A 27,534-nucleotide genomic window follows, 5' to 3' on the forward strand; every position below is an offset into this window, starting at 1 on the left:
CTGCATGTAGCACCTTAGCATGAAAAAGGGAGATGTCACCTGACCCAGTCTTTTTATCTCGTACCTCAATATTGTCAGTCTTTCTCACCCAGTAATTCTCATTCCTTTTAAGGAATATGAGAGATAAATGCTTCATCATTCCCATGTTTTTTTAATGTGTATAAAACTAGTTCCCATAATAAATAAAAAATGTCACTAAAAATAAGTCTGTAAAGCCATTGAGAATGAGTGAAGTAAGACTTTGCAGTTAAGATATTTATTTTACTGCCAATTTTATAACAAAGTAAATCTGAATTTAGATCTCAAAGAAAAAAAAAATCTTCCATAAAATAATGCAGAAGCAAAATAATTGAACTCTGTTGTGACGTCACACTGATTGTGTCCCGAACCTGACTGAGCTTTATTGTCATATCATATTAATCACTTGCTGCAGAAAAACAGAGCCTTGACCCCAAAGGACCTGATGAAGACTCAGCTGTTGACTGATAATTAAAAACTGGTCTCAGGAGTCCCCGTCATGCAGGCAACATGAGAGCTGTCCTCGGCTCTGCAAGTCAGAAAAACAAACAGAGGAAAAGGTCAATGTTATAATCTTGTCAGTTACTGTATATATATTTGACTCATCAGTCATTATGTATAACATTTTCAATCACGTCCTGCTTTTGTCAGTGAATAACCATAAAAAGACAGTTTTACATTGGCAGGATTCTAAAAAGGTGTCAAAAACAGACTAGAAAGCCTGAGGCTCAATTCCACGCAAAGCAATTAATGAGAGCTAATCACTTACTCTGTTTTTAATTATTGTACACTGTGTCCATAAAGCACATATCTAGTAACTTCTCAATTTGAACTGTTGAACTTTGTTGACTTAAGACTCTCTTGTGACCTTTTTTGTAAGCCACTTCAAGCTATTGCTAGCTAAAGCTCGTGAAGTAAGGAGAAAGTAAAAACAGTATTGAATCTTCTTTTGAAAAGCAACCGTCTTTCATTTGGAAACGTGTGGAATGATTGTCACAATAAAGGGAAGAAACATCTCATTGCTCGTTTGCAATTTCTTTCCGTGTGAGCTTCGCTGTTACATCACATCATCAAATTCAACCTGACAAAAAATGTTCATGGAAATCTAAAAATAGAGCATGAGCCCCCTAGATTGTCTCTAGTAAATCTGTAAGAAAGTGTGATGACACATTTGATTTTATGAATGAGTATGAGTGAGACATGAGTATCACTAGTTTGGAAATTTCCCTGTGATTGCCTGATTAATGGGCATGCCAACTGAAGGGAGAGACCCTTTGCTCTCCAGCAGTCTGTCTTGCACGATCCCACCTTCCTGGGCAGGATGACCAGCTTTCTGATAATGGAGGGATGGAGTTTGGGAATTTGGGAAAAACATTTTTTTTTCTCTTTCTGGTCCCTGTTCAATGTTCCCCCCTTGTTCTTGTATTGTGCATGTCCCCACCATTTGATTCGGTTTGCTTTTGTCTTCATGGTATCTTGAGAATAAATGAACCTTTTATTCAAAAATAAACATGAACATTTCTGCAACACTGGCTGCAGGTTTTTGTCTTTCTTTCCCTTAGTAAAGAATTGAAGGTAAAAAGTCCACTGTTCATCCGAGGATCAAGTGCTGAAAAGAGATTGTTTGTTTTGCTTCAAAAAGGACGTTTCACAGAATTGCATCAACTCACAATGTTGTAAGCAATTCAACAGCTTGTGTACCTTGGTACACTGGGATTTCACAAAATTCACAAAAAATAACATTCCAAGGGATAAAGGGCTATCCATTTGCAATTAAAATCCATACAATGTGTTTTTTTGCAAGCTGACACTCCAGTGTTGAGTATCTAGACTGATATCTTTTGATAATCCATTTTAAATGAATATATATATTTAATAATTATACATATTTGGAAATGGAAGGGGGCAGACATATGTCCTAAAATGATGTAAAATGGGAGTAAAATGCAGTATCCCTGCAAATCACATTATTCAAGGGTGGAGGTATCTGGTAAAGGAACATGTCATTCATTGTTAGGTTGCAAATAATTTGTTCTCCTTAATTTCCCTGAAGGTCAAAGTCAAATTAACTGTACCTTATAAATTCAGGGCAAGCCAACAGCTGTAGAGACAGGGTGTGCCGGGTTTTGAAGATTCAGAATGAATGTTCGGTATTGCTGGCACCTTGTTCCTCTGGTGTTCTGTTGGCTGGGAGCTGGAGAGGAAACATGTGAGCTCAGAGCAGACTTCGGGATGATAAGAGACCATAAAAAGGGGGATGTTATTCTTGGAGGGATGTTTCCTATTCATTCCAAGGGTATCAATGAGGAACAGACATACCAGCAGAAACCAGGAAAGCAACAATGTAGAGAGTAAGTGTGACACTAAAAAATGAACGCAAAAATTCTTCCCCTACCCAGAATAAATATACAGTATCAGAGTTTATTATATCTGACACTTAAAGTGAATGTACATGAATATGCACAAATTTAAATTGATTAAATTGATTTAATTTAATAAATATATATATACTGTAGGAACGCAGAGAATTTGACATTTGCATAAAAGCATTACAGATGTATTCACTATCTGTTGTAGAGATAGCAGTTTGGGTTTGTGCTTTGTATTCTAAAGGAGGGTGACTGTTGAATGAAATTAAGTGAAAGGTCAGTTGACTGTATTTATCAACTAATGTTAATGAAACGAATTCTAATAGTAAGATGACAAAGAAGAAATCAATAAAATCATGACATGACAGTTTAAAGGAGGTCAATAAATGAGATGAAAAGAAGGCAAAGGCAGTGTTTTACAACAGTGTGTGTTCTTGTGAAAGTTAAAAGTTTTGTCTCAGGTTTAATTTCAGAGTTTTCCGCTGGTCCAGAGCGATGGTTTTCTTCATAGATGAGATCAACAGAAACAAGACTCTCCTGCCTAACATCACACTGGGCTACACTCTGTACGACACCTGTGGAATAGAGGTGCAATCAATAAAAGCAGCAATGGCCATGATTGCCCAACCGGTGAACAGAAGCAGTCAAGAATGCAGTGGTGTCCCTCCCATACCCTTAATTATAGGGGACTCTGGATCGACACTGTCCATGGCCATCTCGAGACTACTGAACCTGTTTAACGTGCCTTTGGTGAGTACAATCCAAATGAAAAGGAACTCATGAAGATAACAAAATAACCTTCAGATATAACGTGGAGTGGTCTCCTGCTGTAGCAGTAGCTCGTTGAAAGTTTGCTTAATTGAGCAGAGTGAGAAAAATCAAACCAGATTGCCTGAAAAAAAAATCTTTGTGAATGTTATGATCACTAGACTTTACTGCAGTGCTAAATTCCAAAGTTTTATTAAACAGTTTTGACGATCTATTTCTATGCAATCTGACTTTCTTCCAGAGTGCTTTGGATATGTTTGTGAATATTACGTTGTGTTTTCCTGGTGTTGTCCTTTACGTGTTGATGTGCGCATGTGAGAATGTTGTATTGCATTTGCCAAACAATGATGAACGCAACTATGTTGAAAGCCTATGGGAACAGGCTTTTCAGAAGGAGGATATGCTGTGTAAAGAGTATGGTTGTGTACTTGAAATCTTGGGTAAAAAGGAAAAGAAGAAATGTGAAAGTGGTGTCATAAATGAGGCACTGGAAATTCCTCATCTCCCTTTATCAAGCAAATTCTAGAGTGCTCACTGAAGGAACCACAAGGGTTTCTGTTCTGCATTTTTGATGTAAAGCTGATTCTCGTGATATTCCTAATTCATTGCCATTCAACGTTATTTCATTTCAGGTCAGTTACTTCGCTTCCTGTGCTTGTCTCAGCAATAAACAGCGGTTCCCTTACTTCTTTCGCACCATTCCAAGTGATTTGAACCAGGCCAGAGCGCTGGCGTTCCTGGTCCAGTACTTTGGCTGGACCTGGGTGGGCACAGTGGGAGCAGACGATGATTATGGCAAAGATGGGATTCAGATGTTCATCAATGAAGTGAGGAGGCTGGGTGTGTGCATTGCTTACAGACTGATTATTCCAAAGGTGGCATCCAGGGAAGAAGTCCTGAAGATTGTGAGGACGATCAGAGACTCCAAAGCTAAGGTTGTTGTTGCATTTGCTATCGAGGAGGATATATATCCTGTGATTCAAGAGTACGTACAGCAAAACATCACTGACAAGCAGTGGGTTGCCAGTGAGGCATGGGTCACCTCAACCTTAATCTCTACGAAGAAAAACCTCCTCTCCTTAGCAGGCACAATAGGTTTCGCTATTCGAAGGGCAGAAATGCCTGAGTTGGAGAGCTTCCTGCAAAAGCTTAATCCTGTGCTGGAACCTCACAACCTGTTTGTCAAGGAGTTTTGGGAAACGCAGTTTAAGTGCTCTTTTAATGAAACAGGTTCAGATGTGTCTGCAACTGCTCCTCAGAGCAAGATTTGTACAGGAAATGAAAACCTAAGCGAAACTCCAAGCATCTACAATGATGTATCGCAACTGAGAGTGACCTACAACATGCACAAAGCTGTTTATGCAGTGGCACATGCGTTACACAATTTGCAAGCTTGTGAGAGTGGCAAAGGACCATTCAATAACAACACATGTGGAAATATATATAATCTACAACCGTGGCAGGTAAGTACATTATCTATATTTCTATATGTTTATTGAAAATAGGCCATCAGCACGGCTTCAGAATGTGAATGATGTAGAATAGTTTCTTTCAATCTGAGAAGAGAAAGGTCAATGGCAATCTAATGATAGTGTATCAATGCCCTAGGTGGTACACTATCTAATGGAAGTAAAATACACAAACAAGTTTGATGATACTGTTTATTTTGACAAAAATGGTGATCCGATGGGATCTTATGACATTCTAAACTGGCAAAGAAATCCATCTGGATCCATTAAATATGCAACAGTTGGACGGTTTGATTCATCTCTGCCTTTAGAACAGCAGCTTGTCTTCAATAAGGATGAAATTATTTGGAATGGAGAGACGACAGAGGTGAGTTGCCTATACACCACCTCTCCATCTGCTACTTTGAAAAGTAGCTCATGCTACAGTATCTATCTGTGCGCTCATGATTGGTGTTCTAAGGTTTACATAAGCCACCAGTCTAAAGAAAAAATATGTGCATATTCAGTCAATGAAAAAGTTCAAAACTGACCCAAGGTGTACTCAAGATAAATTATTTTTAATAGATGAACTGCAAAGCAATATTAAGTGTCCTGTGTTTACTGCACTGTTTTGGTGTATCAGCATTTCCAATTCTGCAACATTAAAACTGACATATTCTTATCCTGTGAGGTTTGCGTTGTATCCTTGCATCTTCTTGTATTTTTTTCTTTCATCTAGTGTTCCAAAAACATACTGCTGTTTCATAGAAAATCACCTGAAGCTGTCAAAACCTTTCTGATACAGCTATTAAAAGACTTAACAAACACATATAACTGGGATACTATGAAAATGCTGTTAACAAATGGAACAATATTAATTGAACATCATGATCATATGTGATTGATTTGGCACAGGTTCCTAGGTCAGTGTGTACAGAAAGCTGTCCTGTCGGCTACAGAAAAGCTGCCCGTGTTGGACAACCAGTTTGCTGCTACGACTGCGTCCCATGTGCCGATGGCACCTTTAGCAATTCCACAGGTAGATACGAATCACTTCTGCGCTGAAGTGTTTGTTTCCAGGTGCCCTAGATGAGACAGTTTCCTTTCCCCTCAGATCAAGCAGAATGTGCTCTGTGCCCGGCGGATTTCTGGTCCAGTGGGAACAGAACCGGCTGTGTTGTGAAAGACACTGAGTACCTCTCCTACTCGGAGGGCTTCGGAACGGCTCTTGCCACTGTTGCTGTCTCCGGGGCGGCCATGACGACGGCGGTGGCAGCCATTTTCCTGCGGCACCGGGACACGCCGATTGTTCGTGCCAACAACTCGGAGCTGAGTTTCCTTCTGCTCTTTTCCCTGATGTGCTGTTTCTTGTGTGCTCTTACCTTCATAGGACAGCCCACAGAGTGGACTTGCTGCCTAAGGCGGACCTCATTCGGACTCAGTTTCGCCCTGTGCCTCTCCTGTCTGCTCAGTAAAACTGTGGTGGTTCTTATGGCTTTTAAAGCTGCCCTCCCAGGGAATAAGGTTACAAAATGGTTTGGCCCTCTGCAACAAAGGCTTAGTGTGTTTGCCTGTGCAGCCATTCAGATTGCACTGTGCTCTGTGTGGCTCACAGTGTCCCCTCCATTTCCAGTGAGAAATACCTGGCTGTATAAAGACAGGATCATCCTGGAATGCAATCTGGGCTCCGTGGCTCTGTTCTGCTGTGTTTTAGGCTACATCGGGTGTTTAGCGTGTTTCTGTTTTGTCCTGGCCTTCCTAGCAAGAAAACTGCCTGGTAACTTCAATGAAGCAAAGCTGATCACGTTCAGCATGCTGATATTCTGTGCGGTCTGGATCACCTTTATCCCGGCCTATGTGAGCTCTCCTGGGAAGTACACAGTAGCTGTGGAAATATTTGCAATTTTGTCCTCAAGCTTTGGTGTGCTTTTCTGCATCTTTATTCCAAAATGCTACATTATCATATTCCTGCCAGAAAGGAATTCCAAAAAATTCCTCATGTCTCAAACACGATCTGTGAAATAGTGCAGTCATGTATGTGTTATTTTTTAATTTATTCTACAAATAAAAAACTCAAATTTGTAAAGCGCTTTGAGACATGTACAACAAAGGAAGGTTGGACTGATTGACATCTTTGTAAGACCACATAAATGTGCACCACTTTTGTTTTACCACTAGAGTTCACTACTATATCAACGAAGTAGGAGTCAGAGAGCAATTAGCCGAGGAAGAGGAAAGAGAGAGAGAGGAAGAGATATGTAGACATGCTCTCAGGTATAGATGCTGTGCTCCATTCAGAAATAATACTGTTCAACAACATAGATCTGGATTTAGTTATACATACCTGTAGCAAAACAATTAAAGGAAGAACCATTATCAGATGTAATAAAACATACATGAGAAATGTGAAATATATAGTTTTCTGTTCATAAAATCCATTAGGAGATTCCAAAAGGTTCTGCAAGCTCTTGTTATATAACACTCACGAAGAATGTGAAGTTATAGTGGCTGCAGACATTTACTTCTGACACCAGTACTGTCACACTGATACCCTTGTGGGCCTCTGAGTAGCTCTGGAAAATGCTGTTTGCATACAAGGACGAGTAGAATGTGTTCAGGGCCCCACTAGAAAAAACATCTACCTTTTCTGGTGAGCCAAAGATTTAAATTTTGTTGTTTAATATGTATGCATGATTTAGGACTGCTGTTGTTTATTCATGTTTTTCTACGTTTATACTGTAGATTGAATAATATGTGTGTATCCTGGGTTTCAAAGCAATGATTTTATCGTATTTACTTAGCTTGTGAAATAATATGAACAGGCTGTCAAAATCCTGCCTTTGACATTGTGCCAGTAATTCAGTTCGCCATGGTATACAGATGTGCTGGCTATTGCTTATATGTTAAAATACATTGACAGAACTCTCCTCTCACTACCACAGAACATTGATTACAATAAAACATAATAACAATTAAAAGGTTTATTCCATAATGAAAAAAAGAGGAAAGAAAACAACGTTTCGGACGTGGAGCCTTCTTCAGGAAATGTTGTGTTTTTTTCCTCTTTTTTTCAGCATGGAATAAACCTATTACTTGATCCTTTGCAACCTACACATGCTGATGCAGCTACCCACCTGAAATAAAACATACAGTAATATGTTGCTTGCACTCAATGATGGTGCAGTGCTGTGCATCACACAACAAGGGCTTTTGTGAGCTCTTCGTTTAAGTTATAGTACTGTGAGGATATCCAGAATACATCTGTTTTGTCTAGAATTTCAATGCTTTTGGTAGCTGTTCAAATCTGTTTAATTGAAATAATTATTTACTTAGGTGGTCCTAGTTATGATCTTTCAGTTCTCTTCAGTTGTAGAAGGTGAAGACAGAGAACAGATCTTGTAATAAGGTCACATCATTCCCACTGTCTGTCTTATTTACCATCTGCTGGTGAATACTGTTTGCTTCTCTGCCCCCCAAATAAGCTAATGAAGACCCAGGTGTTCACTGCTAATTAAATTTTCCTCCCAGGAGTCTTCACATGGCATGAGATCTGAGCACAGAAAGACAAAGAAGCAGCAGTGTAATAGATTTTAAAATGAAAGAAAAGTACTAAGTTATCTAGCATAAGTAAATGTATCTAAATACATTTAAAGATAACTTTTCAGTCATTTCGCAATGGTATAATACCTTTTGTACTTTGCAGAATTGAAATGTAATGATAATTTTGCACTTTAAATGTGCTGGAAAATTGTTCCCGAGCACAAAATAACCTAAGGCCAAAACCCAGACACACCAACCAGATATACTGTAATAACATATTTTACATGTTAATTACATTATGCATACATAATTTGAAAACTCAATATGATATTAATGTGCTGCATAAAAAATAAATCACAGACTGAATAACAATAGATGCACAGTACTGTTTAATACTGAATTATTTATTAATGTTTTGCACTTAATTTTAACAACATGTATTCATAATTTCTTCTCATTATCCTTTTTATGTTTTGAGTGTCAGAAAAAAAAATAATTTAAATGTGAGCATTCTGCACCGTTTTTAACAGCTGTTTCATCTGGATTGCCTGAAACCCAAAACAGCACCTCCTGGTGGGAAATCTGAAGAAAAATATTTTCTGCGGTGACAGCCAAAAAGACATCAGACAAGAAAGAACACATTTCTGGACATGCAAAAGAGCTAACAAAAGGTTTCCCTTGTTAGTGATTATTTGATAAAAAATCACAAATATTAAAAAACAGCTACTACCATAGGGCAGTTTGAACTTCATTTGAATTTGTCATTTTTTTATTCCCTAACCTTTTAAAAGTCAATTGAGAATAAATTCTAATTTAGAGCTTCCACCTGAGAATCCATTACTATCCCATGTGCTTAGTTCAGCAGTATCCTCTCTCTGTCTGGTCCAGATCCCTAACCATCTCTCTGTGCTGCAGCATGAAGTTGTGACAGTTGTCAAACATCTGTAAGTGGTGTTCAGGCAGATCAGTCTTTTAACATCCGAAGAGCTTTGCAGCTGAAGTCCATCTCACACTCTTTATTACAGTATTTATCTTACATCCCTCTGGGTCATTCAGTAACCCCTCAGACCCATCATTGTTTTCAATGATTTCCCTTCACACGTATGTCTTTCTAAATATGTCTATTAATTTAAATACCTATTACATTTTTTTGAGTTTAAAATTCTACCGTTGAACAGTGCTTAACACATTTTTACTAAGTTCTAGGATGACACAGTGCTACTGGTAAATATTCTGAAAATAAACAATGGTACAATAATATTAGTTTAGAGTTTAGAAATTGAAAGTGATTATCTTGGACTGATAGTCATTTTTCTAATATCCTTGAAAATTACAATAAGAGCTCTATGGATACTTTCTAAAACACCTTAATATAACTAATTTAAATAGAGAAGTGCTTCAACTGACAAACAATGTATAGAGTTGTAACTCCAGTGTTTTTTTTTCAATTCCGGTGTAATTTCTAAGTATTGGAGCACCATATTTAAAACAAAGTTATTAATTGGGGAAGTGTTCAAGGTTTGTAGTTCACGACACCTCTTAGTTGTTTGTGAACTCATTATAGCAAGTATGCTGATGTCTACAGAAATGCAAAAACAGGTTGCTATATCCATTAGTGATAATGTAATAACATCTCTTAAAAAATACCATTCTATTACATCACTTTTGTGGAAAGATAAAACGTCACACAAGCGGCTGTTTCAGTGACAATGATCTTGGATTGCAGATCACAGGGCCCTGATCATGGCCATCGTTCCCCCGATCTGGGGGAAGCCATAGAAAAGATAAGGTGTAGCCTTTGAAAATTGTAAAGGGGAGAACTGACGCAGATCACAGCAGTGTCGACGAGCTTTCCAAGAACTGAGCAAGAGAGGATAGATTGAAATTTTCAATGGTCAGTTGCACGCCAAAGCTAGAAATTGTTTTGGTTTCAGAGAGGTTTTTCAACGCATGTAACAGTTTACCCTGAGGTATGATCAAATGAATGCTGAATGATGAATGATGCTGAAATGAAATTTATTGTGTAGGAAAATGTTTATCACCCATGGGTTGGTTTTATTGCCGACACTCCTTATTAGTCTGGGAGCAGGGGGGGTTAAACGAAGGTCACAGTCTAAGTTTGCAAAGTGGATCCTCTCTTAAATTCCCTGAAGGTTCAGGTTTAATTAAGCAAAACTTATAAATTCATGGCAGATTAAGAGCTGACAGGACGAATTGAAGATTCAGAATGAATGTTCGGTATTGCTGGCACCTTGTTCCTCTGGTGTTCTGTTGGCTGGGAGCTGGAGAGGAAACATGTGAGCTCAGAGCTGACTTCGGGATGATAAGAGAGCATAAAAAGGGGGATGTTATTCTTGGAGGGATGTTTCCTATTCATTCCAAAGGTATCAATGAGGAACAGACATACCAGCAGAAACCAGGGAAGCAACGATGTAGAGAGTAAGTTAGGTGCAAATGTCAATCTAAAGAAATCAAATTTTATATGTCTGCTTTCGAACTGTTTACAATAATGGTGTAGTGCTTGCATTTTGTACATAACACAATTTGTACATTGTATAATTCTTTAATATACATCACTAGATATTCTGTTCTCTGGTTTCTGATCATTTATATTGTAAATGTAGGAGTACTAAATTCAACACCTAAGAAAACACAACTCCACCAAAGATACACAGTGTCCGTAATGAAGCTTCAAGCTAAAAGTTAATGGGACTTCTCTAATGCTTCAGGTAACGTAGAATAAATGATTGCAGTACTAAAACCTTACTGAGGGTGTGGAATGTGTGTCTCAGATTTAATTTCAGAGCCTTTCGCTGGATGCAAGCAATGATCTTTTTCATAGAGGAAGTAAACAGAAACAAGGCTCTCCTGCCCAACATCACACTTGGCTACAGTCTGTACGACTCGTGTGCTTTAGAACCCCAGGCAGTCAAGGCGACATTATCGATGCTAACTGAACCCGCGAACGAGAGAGAGAAGGAGTGCAGAGACGTACCTTCGGTTCCTGCTGTAATTGGCAACTCTGGGTCTTCTCTCACTATTGCAGTCTCAAGAGCACTGCAGCCATTCAGAGTCCCGTTGGTGAGTGTGCTGGAAATAATCTGAATCCCTACAGCGCCAGGAGCTGCCTCCTCCTCCCCCCCTCTCCTGTTCGGCCTGAGGAAGAATAATTCAGGAAGAAAACTGCTTTCTTGGAGCAGTGCAGGGAGAAACACTGCAGCGGTAACTGCAGTTCAGTTTGTTCTGAAAGAAAAAGACTGCAGATGCTTAGACATGGGAAATGTTGTGATTCCTTGATTCGGCATGTGCATATCAGAAGCTAAACTGATGTTTGTTCCTTTCAAAATCTTTTAAATTCCTTTTGATTGTAGGTGGAATGGGACTCAATCAAGAGTACTGTGACTTTTACTTCGGTCTTACGGACAGTTTGTAAACATTTCAAGATGCATTCATTAGCATATATAAACATATACTGTAGGTACTTTTAAAAACAATAAAGGTGATAAGTTCAGCCTGAGGCAATGGAATGGAAATACATGCAACATTTCTATTTAAAAAAGGAAGCACAGCTGTCTTGCTAAGATCCCAGAGCTGTCAGCGTGACCGTGTGACATCCATTCTGTGGGATTCAGTGAAAGCTGTTATTTCTGCTCTGACACTCTTGCCAAATTGTTTGCTCATTCTTGACAAGGACCATAGGGCTGAATGTACAAATGTAACAAATGAGCAAACAAAACAACAAATCTAAACCATCTAGAGAATGCAGAGATGACAGGGAAACACTTGTGTCAGTCATATATTTAATAAAGTACTGAATGGAAGTATAAAAACAATATAAAATACAGATGCCAAACTGAATATTAAAGGAAATTTATGTAAATGTCACGAGAAAAAGCTGGTTTTGCCACAGGTGTCAGGCAAAGCTTAAAGTTATCACTTTTTCTGAGGTTAAGGTGATGGTGAGGGTTACTCTTTGGGATTCCTGATGTATGTCATTTTCCAAGAAGTTAATTTTGCATGTCAGTCCATCAGACAGGGTAAGTGCCAAAAAAGGGGGATACCCTTTGGAATTTACCCAGCTGCTCTTAGAAAACTAGATTGTCCCAGGTGAAACTAGAAGCCCCAAACTGCTGGATTTCATCCTTAGCATGTAAAAAGAATTCTGCTGTATTACAGCTGTTCACACCTTCCCCAATACACATACTTTACAGGTAAGGCACACTGCCTCCTGATGCTGATTTCAAATAATCTGAGTAGACTGAAGACTATATTTCTTTTAAAAGTTGCTCCTTTTTCAAATAAACACATTGTGGATTGGGTTGGCAGACTTTGCGCCTTCAGGTTTTGTTATAGGGAAAGTCTCACTCTTTTCCATACAGGTCAGCTACTTTGCATCCTGTGCCTGCCTGAGCAACAAACACAACTTCCCCAACATTTTCCGGACAATTCCAAGCGATGTGTACCAGATGCGGGCCTTGGCTCACCTTATTCATCGCTTGGGCTGGACCTGGGTCGGCATTATTGCATCAGACGACGACTATGGCTACCTAGGCACTCAAATGTTGAGTGAGGAAGTGACAAAACTGGGCTCCTGTATCGCCTACAGACTGGTGATTCCAAAGGTGCTGTCGGAGAAGAAGACGCTTGAAATTGTGAAAAAAATCAAAGAGTCCACAGCAAGAGCTATTGTGGTGCTTTCCATTGAGGCTGAAATATACCCTTTGATTGAGGAAATTGCACACCAGAACATCACTGACAGACAGTGGGTAGCCGGTGAAGCATGGGTCACCTCCACCTTAATCTCTGACAACAAAAACTTTCATTTCCTGAGAGGCACAATAGGGTTTGCTCTTCGGAAAGCAGAAATGCCCCAGTTGAAAGACTTTCTTTTCAAGCTTAGCCCGCTGGAAAAAAACGTTAATCAGTTTGTGAGAGAGTTTTGGGAAACACAGTTTAAGTGTTCGTTTAATGAAACAGGCACCTCTGAGTTTAATACCTCTCCAGCTACAAGGACGTATTATGATCAAACCTGTACTGGAAGGGAAAATCTAGAGAAATCGAAAAGCATCTATGGTGATGTTTCAAACCTGAGGGTGACCTATAACATCCACAAAGCTGTGTATGCTGTAGCCTATGCTCTTCATAAACTACAGGCCTGTGAGCATGGGAAGGGACCATTTATTAACAGAACTTGTGGGGACATATATAACCTCCAATCATGGCAGGTAATGTTGATAAAAGCTTTCAAGTGCTTCTGAGACGACATCACAAACATTAATAAAGATTAAGGTGTAATTTAAGACATATTGACTTAAAATCTTTTGGTCCTCCAGGTCGCTCACTATCTAAAAGAAATTAATTACACCAACGAATTTGGTGATCAGGTGTATTTAGATCACAATGGTGAGCCAGTGGGAACCTATGACATAATAAACTGGCAGGGAAATTCTGATGCCTCCATTAAATTTGTGACAGTTGGGCTCTTTGATGCATCTCTTCCTCAAGATCAACAGCTTCTCTTCCATGAAGAGGAAATAATTTGGAGTGGAGGTAAAAGAGAGGTACTGTGATCCTTATACAGTATCCACCTGCAACAAGAGGCTTATTTGTATTCAATCATATATTACACAATATATTTCTATTTTGTTCTAGTACAAAAATTAAATTTTTAGTGTGATAATAATCTATTCTCATTCCATTGCTTTTGTGAAACAATTTTCTACTTTGATGACATTGCTTTCTTATAAGATGAACTAAAATCAGAATAGAAAATGTTTTTTAACCGTGTCCCTTCTTGAAAAAAAATAATAACAATGTGTGTTAAAGAGGTAAGGAAAGGAGCCTCATACAGTATGTAAATGTGTAGTTCAAAAAAAATTATTACTTCCAGTGTATCATCATGCTTTTCAGTAAAATATTTCATTTATTCTTCAGGCCTGTTTTTTTCTTTTGGGATAATGTGCTGCCAGTGATTTACCAAACCTTTGTGACTTTGTGACAGAATCTTTGCGAATCTTTATGACAGGTTCCTAGGTCAGCGTGTACAGAAAGCTGTCCTGTCGGCTACAGAAAAGCTGCCGGTCTTGGACAACCAGTTTGCTGCTACGACTGCGTCCCATGTGCCGATGGCACCTTTAGCAATTCCACAGGTAGATACGAATCACTTCTGCGCTGAAGTGTTTGTTTCCAGGTGCCCTAGATGAGACAGTTTCCTTTCCCCTCAGATCAAGCAGAATGTGCTCCGTGCCCGGCGGATTTCTGGTCCAGTGGGAACAGAACCGGCTGTGTTGTGAAAGACACTGAGTACCTCTCCTACTCGGAGGGCTTCGGAACGGCTCTTGCCACTGTTGCTGTCTCCGGGGCGGCCATGACGACGGCGGTGGCAGCCATTTTCCTGCGGCACCGGGACACGCCGATTGTTCGTGCCAACAACTCGGAGCTGAGTTTCCTTCTGCTCTTTTCCCTGATGTGCTGTTTCTTGTGTGCTCTTACCTTCATAGGACAGCCCACAGAGTGGACTTGCTGCCTAAGGCGGACCTCATTTGGACTCAGTTTCGCCCTGTGCCTCTCCTGTCTGCTCAGTAAAACTGTGGTGGTTCTTATGGCTTTTAAAGCTGCCCTCCCAGGGAATAAGGTTACAAAATGGTTTGGCCCTCTGCAACAAAGGCTTAGTGTGTTTGCCTGTGCAGCCATTCAGATTGCACTGTGCTCTGTGTGGCTCACAGTGTCCCCTCCATTTCCAGTGAGAAATACCTGGCTGTATAAAGACAGGATCATCCTGGAATGCAATCTGGGCTCCGTGGCTCTGTTCTGCTGTGTTTTAGGCTACATTGGGTGTTTAGCGTGTTTCTGTTTTGTCCTGGCCTTCCTAGCAAGAAAACTGCCTGGTAACTTCAATGAAGCAAAGCTGATCACGTTCAGCATGCTGATATTCTGTGCGGTCTGGATCACCTTTATCCCGGCCTATGTGAGCTCTCCTGGGAAGTACACAGTAGCTGTGGAAATATTTGCAATTTTGTCCTCAAGCTTTGGTGTGCTTTTCTGCATCTTTATTCCAAAATGCTACATTATCATATTCCTGCCAGAGAGGAATTCCAAAAAATTCCTCAGGTCTCAAACATGATCTGTGAAATAGTGCAGTCATGTATGTGATATTTTTTATTTTATTCTACAAATAAAAAACTCAAATTTGTAAAGCGCTTTGAGACATGTACAGCAAAGGAGGGTTGGACTGATTGACATCTTTGTATATTTTCTCTTTTTCTCTGTGGTTTTAAATTACTCGTTGTGCCCCTTTTACAAATTTGTAAAGCGCTTTGATTCATGCCCCGGCATATTTCTTTTATGTTTTCTTTTGTCTGTCAATTCTTCCATAATCAAAATAAACATAAGAGTCTGGTTTTATTCCCTTTGTATTTGTTTACTTTTAGTATTTGGGAGCAATCCAATATTTTGCATCAATTCACTTAAATATGTTCTATTTCATGCAATCTTTAAAAAGTCATTATTTAATACACATTTAATCTGATGGAATTAGCTATCATTTATTAGAAAAATATTTCTTTCCATTGTTGTAAATTTTATCAACTGTCATGTGTGTTGTAAATGAGTGTAAGTATTAAATTAAATTTAAAGTCATGTCACGTCATTTGCCAAACTGCTTTATACCACACGGTGTTGCGGGATGCCGGAGCCTACCCGGCAAGCAACGAGCGCAAGGCAGGGTACACCCTGGACAGGACACCAGTCCATCGCAGGGCAAGTGCAAGCCAATCATACATGGGGATAATTTAGAGGCCACGGTAAAGGCCGAGGGGGGAAATTTGGCCCACACACCAGGATAACTCCCCACTGTTATCGAGAAATGCCCAGGGATCTTTAATGACCACTGAGACTCAGGACCTCAGTGTATGTCTCATCCGAAAGATGGTGCCCACTACAGTACCAGTATACCACTATACTGGAGCATTAGGACCCACACAGACCGCAGGGTGGGAGCCCCCCACTGGTCCCACTAACACCACTTCCAGCAGCAACCATAGCTTCCCAGGAGGTCTCCCATCCAGGTCCTGACCAGGCTCAACCCTGCTGAGCTTCAGTGGGTAGCCAGTTGGGAGCTGCAGGGTGATACGGCTGCTGACTCTATTTAAATTCATAATTAGATTAAATGCTAAGCACGCTAGTGTGAGCGTGTGTGTGTCTCCGTGTGTGCCCTGTGATGGACTGGCGTCCCATCCAGGGTGTATTCTGTCTTGTGGCTCTTGCTTCCCGGGAGCTGTGGCTCCTCCATGATCCTGTGTGAGATAAAATTATTAGAAAAGGATGGACAGTACGTGTAGTGAATTACTGTACGATCAAGAAAATTAGTATGAAAATACCTGCTTTAAAACTGTTCTTTAACTAAATATCTTTGGAAAAAAATACATAGCCATGATCTAATGTTACATAAAAAACTGCATGAATCTACAATACTGTTTTCTGGTTTTCTACAGTATATCAGGCCAATACCTCTACAAAAAGGTCTTCTTCTAAAGGAAGGATTTCTGGGACTCTTTACTCTCAGACTAGCACTGCACACTTACCACACTCATTATTTTAAAGGAATATACTGTACTGCAGATTGTGCCTGCTTTACAACAGGAGACTGGTGAGACTGGCTGTTCCATTGGCAGGGCCCTGTGTGCCTTACACAGTGGGACCACTCAGCAGGAGCCAGTGAGCTGCAGTTGCAGCCCACAGGGTTATAAAGCAAATGAATGCTCAAGGGAAAGTCACATGATGTAAATGGGCTCCGATGACTTACACGTCTTTTGTTTGCTTCAATAAAAAAGAGAGAATATCTGATAAGCATTAATGATCCATTAAAGTAAATTTGATATTGTTGCTTTGAAAACAGGTTTGGAGCCAGAAAAGTCAGCCCATGAAATGCAGACTATCTTTGCCTTACCATAGATAAGAACATTTCCCACACTGAGTAGACAGAAGAATACTTTTACTACATTTTGAAATGTGGTGCATGTTGAAAGACGCCCGAGAGAATTCTGGGGGAATGATTTCACACGGAGATGCATGACAATTATCATTGTGTTTGTAGTAAAGACACTTTTCAACTGTTTCTGGCTAATTTTTAAGAAGGTATTTGGTAAATTAAAAAAAAGACATAACAGTGGTAAACAGCAACAAAACTATACACAATAGAATTCATTAAAATAATAATATGTAAGAGCAATGTGTGTAACAACAGTTTGTATATATTTACTGATTTTCATTTTTAACTCGTGTAATACACCTGGCTGGTGAGGTCAATTAAAAAAAATGAAATTGTCTTGCTAATAATCCTGAAGTCGTAGGTCTGATTCCTGTATGAGCATAATTTCTTGAAAAACAAATAATTATTCTGAAAGAATAGTTAAGTTATCCTGAACAGATATAAAGAATATAACACAGTCTAAGAACTGGCTGATGGGAATCTTGGCTCAAAAGGACTGGGTGGTGCTAATGACCTCTCTTGTGTACAGGCTTCTGCTTTTATGCATTTCATATGTAATCATGACCATAATCTTCAATATATTCCACCTATTCTCACTACGTCTTTGTCTGGGTCTCTTGCTTATTTCTGCGACAGTACCTTTGATTGCCTGAGTGTGCTCTGCCGCTCACAGAGCCCCATGAATTTTCCCCCTCTACAATGCGTTGGGAGCTGCAGGCGCAGGCTGACTGAGGAGCTGCCTTGCAAGAGCAGTCAGGGAAAATGGAGAGGTGAGAGGTAAAAAAATAAGACACATGGTGTGGAAAGTCTTTTTGTCTTTCTTTAATTTACATAATATAATCAGAAACAATTACAATTATACACTACTCTTAAGAGCATTACAAAAGCATTCTTTCATAAACCATTTGAGTTCATGTTTTTGCCTGCACTACATTGAAGGGAATATGACGTTAGACTTGGCAGCACTCTGTGGGATTGAGTGTTCGCCCCAATGTGGCACCACTCCGGGTCTAGGAAACTAAGCAGCAGTTAGACGGCCATCCTCATCATCACAGGATGTCACCCCAAGACACAGTTGGAGGCTATTTTTCTGATTTCTAAGCTTTAACATGGAGACAAAACGTAACTGCAAAAGGGAATGAAAAACAATCAATTTGATATAGGGTATGCACACCGACAATTTAGTGACACTATTTAACTTGGCCAGCATGTTCCTAGATTGGCGGAAAAATGGGAAAAAAACATTATGGATACAGAGATAACCACAAACTCCACACACAGGGCTGCCCAGGGCTCCCCAGTCCACAATCAAATCCAAGACCCAAGAGCTGTGCGGCCACAGCACTGCCCACCAAGTCAAGTAAGAAGGTCTTCTTATTATTTATTACTATTTTCTTTAGTGTTTTGCTGGCATCTTGCCCATCAGCTGCTTTTTAGTGTTCCTCTCAGGCTTCAGCAGGAGGATGTAGCACTTAGGGACAAAAATGCACACTAGAAGACCATAGCTGGATGACAGAATAGCGAAAATCTCAACAGCTACTGTGTACTTTCCTGGAGAGCTGATGTAAGCTGGTACGAAAGTGACCCAAACCGCACAGAAGATGAGCATGCTGAACGTGATGAGTTTGGCTTCATTGAAGTTGTCTGGGAGTTTCCTGGCTAAAAATGCAAGGACAAAGCAGACACAGGCCAGGCAGCCGATATAGCCCAGAACACAGGCAAATCCCAGCACAGAGCCCACGTTGCACTCCAGAATCATTTTTGCGCTCTGCTCCAAGAGCCTTGATGGATAGGGTGGTGACAGTGTCAGCCAGAGCACACAGATTAAAACCTGCACCAGGGTGCAGAACAGAATGCCGGCTCTTTGCTGCACAGGACCAAAGTATCTCATGATGTTGCTGCCTGGAAGCGTGGAGCGAAAAGCCACCAGCACAACAACCGTCTTGCTCAAGACGCAGGAGATGCAGAGGACAAAACTCACCCCGAACGCTGTGTGGCGCAGCTTGCAGGACCATGGCAGAGGCTGGCCAATGAAAGCCAGTGAGCACAGGAAGCAAAGCACCAGGGACACCAGGAGCAGGAAGCTTAACTCAGAGTTATTGGCTTTGACGATCGGAGTGTCCCTGAAGTGAAAGAAGGTGCAAATCACACAGGCGGTGATGGCAGCTCCGCCGATTGAAATAGCTGCCAAGATAATCCCCATGGTCTCTTGGTAAGACAGGTATTCGGTCTCTTTTGGCACACAAGCTGTTTTCTGGGCATTAGACCAATATGTGGGTGGACACCTTTTGCATTCTACAGAACCTGAAAGAGGAAAGAAATATTCTTAGGATTAGTTCAGCAAATAAATTTGCTTTTATTGGTATTTTTACCTTCAAATACTTGTGCTGCAAGGAACCCCACGGCCCTGAGCTCCATGCACTGAGAAAGCCACGTCTTTAGAAATATAAGAACAACACGGTTCTTCACAGGACTGTGTGGTAATCCCAGCAATCTGTAATCACAGCAGAAGCCAGGTTGTGTGGAAATCAAGTAGACAGTGGACCTGTAATATTGCTGATCTCTCCATCAGCACAAGGCCGGCAGTCGAAACAGCAGGCTGGCCTTCCTTTCTGAGCAGCTTTCCACGTTCCTGGGAGGCAGATTTCAGAGCACACTGACTGAGGAACCTGTGAGGAGAAATCAAAGTCTCAGTGAAACTGAGACAGGGGTGCCTGTGTGTTCTAGGGGCCCGATAACAGAAGGAAATGGTTTATTGTTTCGCTACAGAATAAGTGTGAATTAGCATATTTCCCAGAATAGATTTTATATTGGAAAATATTAAAATACAGCTTTAAAGAATAAGATCAACACTTGACACTTTGTGGAGCAGGAAATTAATATTTAAATTCTTCATTATTTTGACATTTGCTGTCCTATGTATGTGTTACCAAAGCCTGTTTTGAAGTCTTCTCCTGTTCATGTAACAATCTGTGAGTCCATTTGTGTTTATCCAGTGATGCTGTTCTAGTATTCCATACATTGGCACTTACCTGCACAATATACTGTACAATGTTTTTTATTTCAATTTTTAGCAATTTTTTGCAATTTGCAAATTTTGCAAATGGTATTTTTATGGATATGAGCCTTTAGTAGGTACTTTTTTCAAATACAGTACCTACATGGGCATATCAAAACCTACATGAGTGAAGAATTTCAGTATAAATGTATTGATAATTATACAAAAAACATCTCATTATTAATCTTTTCATGTTGAAGTCTTATTTACCTGCTGTATTCCTTGAAATATTAGTGCATTTCCTTTACATATCAACACCTGCCCAGCCTCACCTCGCGCTGGCCTCCAGTCCAAACCACTTTGTCTTCCTCAATGTTAAACTCATTCTCAGATCCCTCTGATGCATCAAACTGACCAACTTTCACAAACTTTACCGACCCGTCTGCCTCCCTCTGCCAGTTGATGATATCATACGATGCTGCTGGATCCCCATTTTCATCAAAATATATCTTCTCTCCTACAGGTGTGTTACCATGTACTTCTTTGAGATAGTGAACAAGCTTAAAAACAAATTCATTGGAGCTTATTAAATAAAAATACATTATTTTGAAAGATAAAATGAAATTTCCGCTCTGCACACCTCATTCATACCTGCCATGGCTGGAGGTCAGTGATGTCTGGGCATGTTCCGTTCTCAAAAGGACCTTTTCCAGGGCCACAGAGCAGCATGTCTTGAAGAGCCAGAGCTATTGAGTACACAGCTTTGTACACGTTGTATGTTGCTCTTAATTGTGAGACATCATTATAAATACTTTTGACACTTTCTAATTTTTCTAAGCCTGAGCAATTTGGTTTAAGAGTGGGTGAGGTCAGGAGACCCAAAGAACATTTGAACATTGTTTCCCAAAATTCGGCAATGAATGGATCTGTAGGATCTGAAGCAGGGTGAATTATTTCCAGGAAAGACTTGAGTCCTTTAATCTCTGCCCTGCGCAGTGCAAAACCCAGAGTCCCTTCCAAGGAGTGTAAATTCCTTGGAGTTGAAACCAGTGAAGATGTAATCCAAGCTTCTGTGGCTATCCACTGCTTATCAGTGATGTTTTGATTCACAATTTGCTCTAGAACAAAACTAATATCTGACTGAATAGCAAAAGTGACAATAACTTTCACTGTGGAGAGCTTTACTGCTTTGATAATTTCGAAAATCTTTTCCTCTGAATAGACCTTGGGAATGATTTCGGAAAATGCAATGCAAACATCAAAATTCTTAATTTCTTCTCGGAATATCTGTATTCCAAATTTCCCATAATCATCGTCTCCAGCTATGACTCCCACCCATGTCCAGCCAAAACGTTTCAGTAATTTGGCCATTGCCCTGGCCTGGAAATAATCACTTGGAACTGTTCGGAAAAATGATGGGAATTTGTTTTTGTCACTGAGGCATGCGCACGAAGCAAAGTAGCTGACCTGTAAAAGAGAGGAAGATTTTTCCAGGTTCATATTGAAATTTCTTCTCGGAAGAAGAACAGTAATTTTAGAACATGTAATCAAAGGTACAGTATAAGCAGATAACTAAATGATTTTCATAGCATTCTTTAAGAGTCACAACCTTATTAATAAAAGTAATAAATATGGATATTTGTAAAGTTTGCTGTGTGATAAGGAGAATTGAAAAAGAAGGGCCTTACTCTTACAAACTCTACAAAAGATGACTTCCTTGAAGAATTCCTACCTCCTTTCCTGGATTTCTCACCAACTGCTGAGACACTATCCTCCTAATCCTATATTGCATTCCCACTGCACAGGTACCTGCTGGAAAACCCCCTCACCATAGGAATTCTGAAGACTCCCAGGGTTCTGGCAATAACCATAGATCCAGAGGAGCTGGCATCCCCAATAATGACGGGCACATCTGGAGCTCGTCCACAGCTGGAGCCAGACACCGTCTCCCTCTCTCCTGTCACCAGAGCCAGGGCCTCCCTGAGAGCAGTCCGCTGTGTCAGGCAGGTGTCAGCGATGGCGTAACCCAGCGTCACGTTCGGGAGAAGCTCGGTGTTATTGTTAATTTCTTCCACCGCAAACCTCATTGCCTGCACCCAGCGGAATGTTCTGAAATCAAAGCTAATTGCAGAAAAATGACAAATGTTTCCTTATTTCCTCATTTGACTTAAATTCACTTTCAACATTGAGGAGAATAAAAATATATCTGTATTATGCTTTCAAGTATAAGAGCGTTACTATTTTAAACATTTCAGCTTGTATGCTAATCACCTCCTTCTCTACGCACCTGGTAGTAAAAGTTTAACGTAGTACCATTTTCAGATGTTCCTGTCATCTCCAATATGTTCAGCACATTCTGTTGAGCAGTGTGAACATAGGTTTTCAAATACACATACATACCTTAAACGCTGCCACCTACCCTTCACATTGCAAGAACTGAGGTTTGTATTGAAATGATTGATCACCTGCCAATACTCTGGTATGGATGGGGAATAATCCTCCAATAGTAATGTCTCCTTTTTTGTAAAGGTGTTTTAAGCCTGAGCTCTGATAAGGTTTGCAAGTTGATTCCTCAGCTCGATAAATCCTTCTGTGAAAAATTAAAGCAAAGTACAGCAACGAATAAAGATTCATTATTCGGATGAAAATGGGATAGAAAAAGAAACAGGAAATGGTTCAGAGACAAGAACAGGAGGTTATGCTCTCTCTTCAAAGAAAAACATCAATCTTTTCTTATATAGTGTTTATTTAACCTAGAGCAAGAAAAACAATCTGCACTCCTATTAAAATTTACAGGCAGGAACGTGTAAGCAATTGAGGAGCTCCTTAAGGAGCAACGATAATTGTACATCCCTTGAACCCAAAGGAAGGCAGTGATTTGTCTTTGTTATTTTATGTACTATTAGTTATTTCAAAAGATCGAAGACCTCCTACTGTTTACTGCCAAACACAAATGTTTTAAAAGTAGTATTAAAGATGGTCTGCAGCTGGAGATGCAGGGTTCAAGGTATTCATTTATCAAGTGATACAACAAGCTGTTTATTATTAATATACAGTATATTATAAATCAAGCTACACTGCATAAGTTTGTCCCCAACCCTATATTTATCACAACACACAAGGGATGCTTTTAGTTGTAATGCAAAAGAAAACTTTAAATCAATGTCATATGTGTGGTTACATGAAGAGAATGCATATAATAAATCCGTGCAAATGTGGTTTAGTACCACAAGGGGTTGAAAATTAACATTTGTCATGCTTGAAGAAAAGAACAAAATGAGACTGACTCTGCACCTACAAAGGCATGTGAAGGTCATGAAGGAAAGAAGTGTAATTGTATAAAATTGAATAATTGCAACAAGGTGAGCATGTTGTTTACATGGTACAAAGAGTATAATATAAATTCTCAAAGCAAAGATTCAGGGATTGTTTTTATTAAAAGTGCTTTTATTTTATATATGAGCCAAGTGGAAAAGTTTTTTAATATTATTATCTTCTTTCTGCTATATCACACAGTATATGGAAGGCTGGTTTATCAATATTAAACAATCATATCTTTTCTAAAGTGATTTCATTTTACTAGCGCAGCAAGAAAAGAGACAATTTTGCTAAGGCTGGAATTAAATTTGAAATTAAACTCCCCTGTGAAAGGAATGCTAGAGTAAGATCGAACTGCTGAGTCTATTCTTTTTTTCAGAGTTACTTGTTTCTGCAGAGCAGTGATTATATTGAACCTTTCTCATCCTCATTTCTGGGAAATAGGTTCCAATTATTATGTGCTGGAGCAATTATGCACAAATAGCTTCTTTTTTCAGAGTGTTCATTTTAACTGTGGCATGAGTGTCTTTTGGTTAAATAAGCACTGTAATGTTTTAGGCAATCCAGACTCGATGTGCTCACAGTATAATGTAACCTGTAATCAGAACTGGTTTGACTGTTTCTGTGGCCCTCACTATTGATTAAAACCACTATCATGTGCTACTGGTAGAACTAATGACACAGCAATTAAAGAAAATAATAAACTTAAATATAGCAGTCAGCACAAGTATCTGGAGATTTTTTTTCTCTAAAAACAGATTGTGTCTCATATATGCTAGTGATTTATGAATTATGTGAATTGGGTGTTATTTTTACCAGGCACATTAACAGTACATGAATAATGAAAGGTATTCAGAGCTTGATCTTCTGTTAGAATGCTTGAAACATAATCACAGACTACACAGGCAGTGGGGTAGCCATGGGTCACAATTACACATTGTCCCTCTAATTACAGAGTGTTTACATAGTAATTAATTATGATGTCATACATTGTTACAATGAACTTCGTCACATTCTTTTACCAGTGTACTGTAAATATCTACGCATTAGCTTGCAAAAATTAAAGAACCAGAATGAATGTTTAGTTGCATATACAAGGAAAGTTCATTACTGATTATGGTGAAGCTGTGCATGATAATATTGCAATTACATATAAATCTACAGGTAATCATATGCATAGTGTAAAGTGCCGCCCTTTCTCATTCATTCAACACAACTGTTGATGGTAGCAATTAGCATTTGCTTTACAAACTAAAAGGTGTTCATGGTGTTCGTACTACATGACACAAAGTCACTCTATTTTGAATGTGGAACTTTCGATTAGACATTGCAGAAAGTTTCAAAGCTTCTTTGCAGAGTTTGCTCCTCAGATACTATTGGACAAAGTCAATGTTCTGGTTCTATTTTGAATCTGAATTGAACTTGGAGAAATAAGAAACTGCAGAAGGTTCGGAGAGGTTCCGGCGCTTCTACGAGGAGTTTGTGACACTCCTCTGACAGGGCAGGAGGCTCCAGCCTGTGTCTCCAGGCCTGCGGGCTGCCTGGGCTCCGCTCAGAGTGCGGGCGGAGGAGGGAGTCTGCCTGCAGCCCAGCTGGCAGGGCGGTGGGGAGGGAGACACTGGGGCTGTGAGCGAGGCGTCTCACCCCTGGGGCAGCTGCCCTCTCAGACTCTGATCAATAAAGACGCTGCACCACTCACACTGAGCCATCACTGCTGGGCACTGCTGCTTAAATCTGTAGCTGAAGTAAAGTGAAAAAAAATCAAGGCATTACTCCAGTGAATATACACAATAGGAGCATTCTTACAAACCGTAAAGACCTCTCTTTCACCTTCTATCTAGAAGTACCAGTTTTTATTCCTCTTATTTAATGCATATACCTGTAGTATTTAGATTGGTATAATACGTCATCTGCAGACTATGTACACTGCCTTGCAAAACTTTTCAGATCCTGGCCCCCCAGTTAGTGTCTCATTTCGTATGATTCCAAAAATGTTACTAAATTTTAAGTGTAAGATAAATAGAACAGTAAATATCAGCAAAAACTAAACAGAAAACATTGACTTGTATTCAGACTAGTGAACACATTATTCTCTCAAGATGCTTGAGGGTTCACAAATGAGCAGCAGCTTTCAAGTCTCAGTAGACAGATTCTCAATAGTCGGGATTTTGACTAGTCCTCTCAAGGACATTCACTTCCTTAATCCAAAGTAATTCCCGTGTAGCTTTGGCCTTGCATCATTATCCTATTGAAAAGTGAATTTTTGCCCAAGTTTTACATCTTTAACTGTTTGAAACAGGTTCTCCTCTAGGATTTGCCTGTATTTTGCACCATGCATTAGTCCATAAATCCTAACGTTTCCCAGTCCCTGCAGAGGAGAATACTCCCCACACTGTAACGCTGACACCACCATGCTTCACTATAGGGATGGGAGAGGAGTGGGAGATGTGTTGAGTTTGGTCTGCACCAAATGTAACACTTAGGATTTAGATGAAAAACTTCCAGTTTGGTCTCATCTGATCACAAGGCCTTTTTTCCACATTTTTGCGGGATTACTCAGGTGCTTTGTTGCAAACTCCATTGCAGGCTTTGACATGGTTTATTTTTAATAAGCAATTCCTTCTTACCACACAGGCTGATCATCTTGGCAGTGTGCCTTGGCACCTTCCATTTCCAGATGATTGAGTAGACTGTGCTCACTGGGATATTCAGAGACTGGAATATTTTTCATACCCTTGTTCCGATCTGTGCTTTTCAATGACTTTATCGCTGACTTAGTCTTTATTTTAGACTCCTTATTCTTCATGGTTGAGTCTTTCCTTGAAAATCACTTTCTAACCAAGGAACTTCACAGAGGTTTTTATTCTGACATCACGAGAACTACTACAGTATTATTTATCACACACAGAGGCTATTCAAGTAATTGTGTGGTTCGTTATGGAAATTATGTGCAGTTTAATGACTTTAGGCTTGCAAATGCAAAAAGTTTGAAAAGTTAAGCAATCAATTTCCATTTTTCTTTCATATGTTTCCTTATTTTCTTCTTTCTTTTTGTTTTTTGCTTTGAATGGGTGGAGTAGGTTGTATACAGTATATAACAAATATTAATGCTTATTTTAAAGTTTCATGACTGCAAGCTTTAAAGAAACAAAACGTAAAAACAGTGCAAGGGTCTGAATACTGTACAAGCCACTGTATACAGAATGTTTTCATGCATGTGGAGTGCATTTCAGTGCACAAGCAAACACTGTGACTTTTTAATTTGTGTTTTTAATTGATGTAATTTCAAAGATGTGCATTTATAATTGTTTTCAAGCTGCACATAAAAAAAACACTCTTGTGGAATATGGATACGGTCTGTGGTGTGGGGCCAGTAAGCAGATGGAAGATGATTATCTGTGAGCTGTTTTCCATCTATTGTCTGTCCAAGTTAGAGATTATTTTTGTCACTTCTGTGAACTTTATAATTAGAAAGCCCATAACAAACATGGCCTGACAGTGAGTAAGTGACAAATTATAGAATGCATTTCTTCATCCAAGCTAGATTGCTAATGCTGACTGATGGGTTTCAGCAAGAATAGTCATATGAGATGTTAATTATGAGCTCAGTAAAATCTTCTATTCAACACCTTGGCAATTATCGATTCTTTAATAATTCCTGAAAATACAGCAATGAATCCCTTCTTATGCATACTGGTGCTCTGTTGTTTTTTTTCCTAGAGGAACAGATGTGATCATGCCATGTTTTAGATTTTATTTATTTTCCAAAAATGATATATAGCCTTTTGTGTTTTCCTGCCTATTTTTAACATTTTCCTTTTTCTTTTCTTGTTGCATTTCAATGCACTTCTTATTCTATTTCTCGTGCCAAATGACAAAATCAGCCAAAATACACACACACACACATTCCTACACAGTGATATGACCATGCTGATGTCCAGAATAATAAGGTACAAGCACAGAGCTGATGTTTATGAATATAACTTTTTTTCCAGAGCATCAAAACATAAAAAAAACAGGATGGAGTCCATTGTAAAAAATGGAAAATATCCCTGAATAGGTATCAGGTTTGAAATGTAACATTCC

At 39.5% G+C, this 27,534-nt stretch overlaps 3 protein-coding genes across 3 annotated transcripts; 2 read left to right on the plus strand and 1 right to left on the minus strand.

Moving 5' to 3' along the window:
• Nucleotides 1-2,292: 2,292 nt before the first annotated feature.
• LOC148837125 (extracellular calcium-sensing receptor-like) lies at nucleotides 2,293-6,628 on the plus strand. The gene is made up of 6 exons (XM_088914275.1): nucleotides 2,293-2,369; nucleotides 2,849-3,137; nucleotides 3,788-4,618; nucleotides 4,764-4,991; nucleotides 5,519-5,642; nucleotides 5,718-6,628. Exons 1-6 carry the CDS (start codon nucleotides 2,293-2,295, stop codon nucleotides 6,626-6,628), a joined length of 2,460 nt encoding a protein of 819 aa, XP_088770401.1.
• A 3,877-nt stretch (nucleotides 6,629-10,505) lies between these two features.
• On the plus strand, nucleotides 10,506-15,266 carry LOC148837126 (extracellular calcium-sensing receptor-like). The gene is made up of 6 exons (XM_088914276.1): nucleotides 10,506-10,582; nucleotides 10,936-11,224; nucleotides 12,523-13,368; nucleotides 13,477-13,704; nucleotides 14,169-14,292; nucleotides 14,368-15,266. Exons 1-6 carry the CDS (start codon nucleotides 10,506-10,508, stop codon nucleotides 15,264-15,266), a joined length of 2,463 nt encoding a protein of 820 aa, XP_088770402.1.
• Nucleotides 15,267-18,528: 3,262 nt separating this feature from the next.
• LOC148837127 (extracellular calcium-sensing receptor-like) lies at nucleotides 18,529-26,091 on the minus strand. Its single transcript, XM_088914277.1, has 8 exons — nucleotides 26,076-26,091; nucleotides 24,947-25,118; nucleotides 21,960-22,251; nucleotides 21,388-21,597; nucleotides 20,782-21,354; nucleotides 20,463-20,690; nucleotides 19,678-19,801; nucleotides 18,529-19,436 (listed from the first exon to the last, which is right to left on the minus strand). Exons 1-8 carry the CDS (start codon nucleotides 26,089-26,091, stop codon nucleotides 18,529-18,531), a joined length of 2,523 nt encoding a protein of 840 aa, XP_088770403.1.
• Between the last annotated feature and the right edge of the window lie 1,443 nt (nucleotides 26,092-27,534).

This window comes from Atractosteus spatula, chromosome 4 (assembly GCF_055471065.1).
Source record: "Atractosteus spatula isolate fAtrSpa1 chromosome 4, fAtrSpa1.hap1, whole genome shotgun sequence".
Taxonomy (NCBI): domain Eukaryota; kingdom Metazoa; phylum Chordata; class Actinopteri; order Semionotiformes; family Lepisosteidae; genus Atractosteus; species Atractosteus spatula.

Bases quoted from the DNA above. Each gene is read 5' to 3' on its own strand.
- LOC148837125 (XM_088914275.1), top strand. From the start codon at position 2,293: ATGTTTCCTATTCATTCCAAGGGTATCAATGAGGAACAGACATACCAG. The intron at 3,138-3,787 runs GTGAGTACAATC...ATTTCATTTCAG, and splicing joins ACCTGTTTAACGTGCCTTTG to GTCAGTTACTTCGCTTCCTG. The intron at 4,619-4,763 runs GTAAGTACATTA...TCAATGCCCTAG, and splicing joins ATAATCTACAACCGTGGCAG to GTGGTACACTATCTAATGGA.
- LOC148837127 (XM_088914277.1), bottom strand. The intron at 20,691-20,781 runs GTATGAATGAGG...TTTGTTTTTAAG, and splicing joins CTGACCTCCAGCCATGGCAG to CTTGTTCACTATCTCAAAGA. The intron at 19,437-19,677 runs GTCCACTGTCTA...TTCCTCTTTCAG, and splicing joins AGAGATCAGCAATATTACAG to GTTCTGTAGAATGCAAAAGG.
- LOC148837126 (XM_088914276.1), top strand. From the start codon at position 10,506: ATGTTTCCTATTCATTCCAAAGGTATCAATGAGGAACAGACATACCAG. The intron at 11,225-12,522 runs GTGAGTGTGCTG...TTTTCCATACAG, and splicing joins AGCCATTCAGAGTCCCGTTG to GTCAGCTACTTTGCATCCTG. The intron at 13,705-14,168 runs GTACTGTGATCC...TCTTTATGACAG, and splicing joins GGAGTGGAGGTAAAAGAGAG to GTTCCTAGGTCAGCGTGTAC.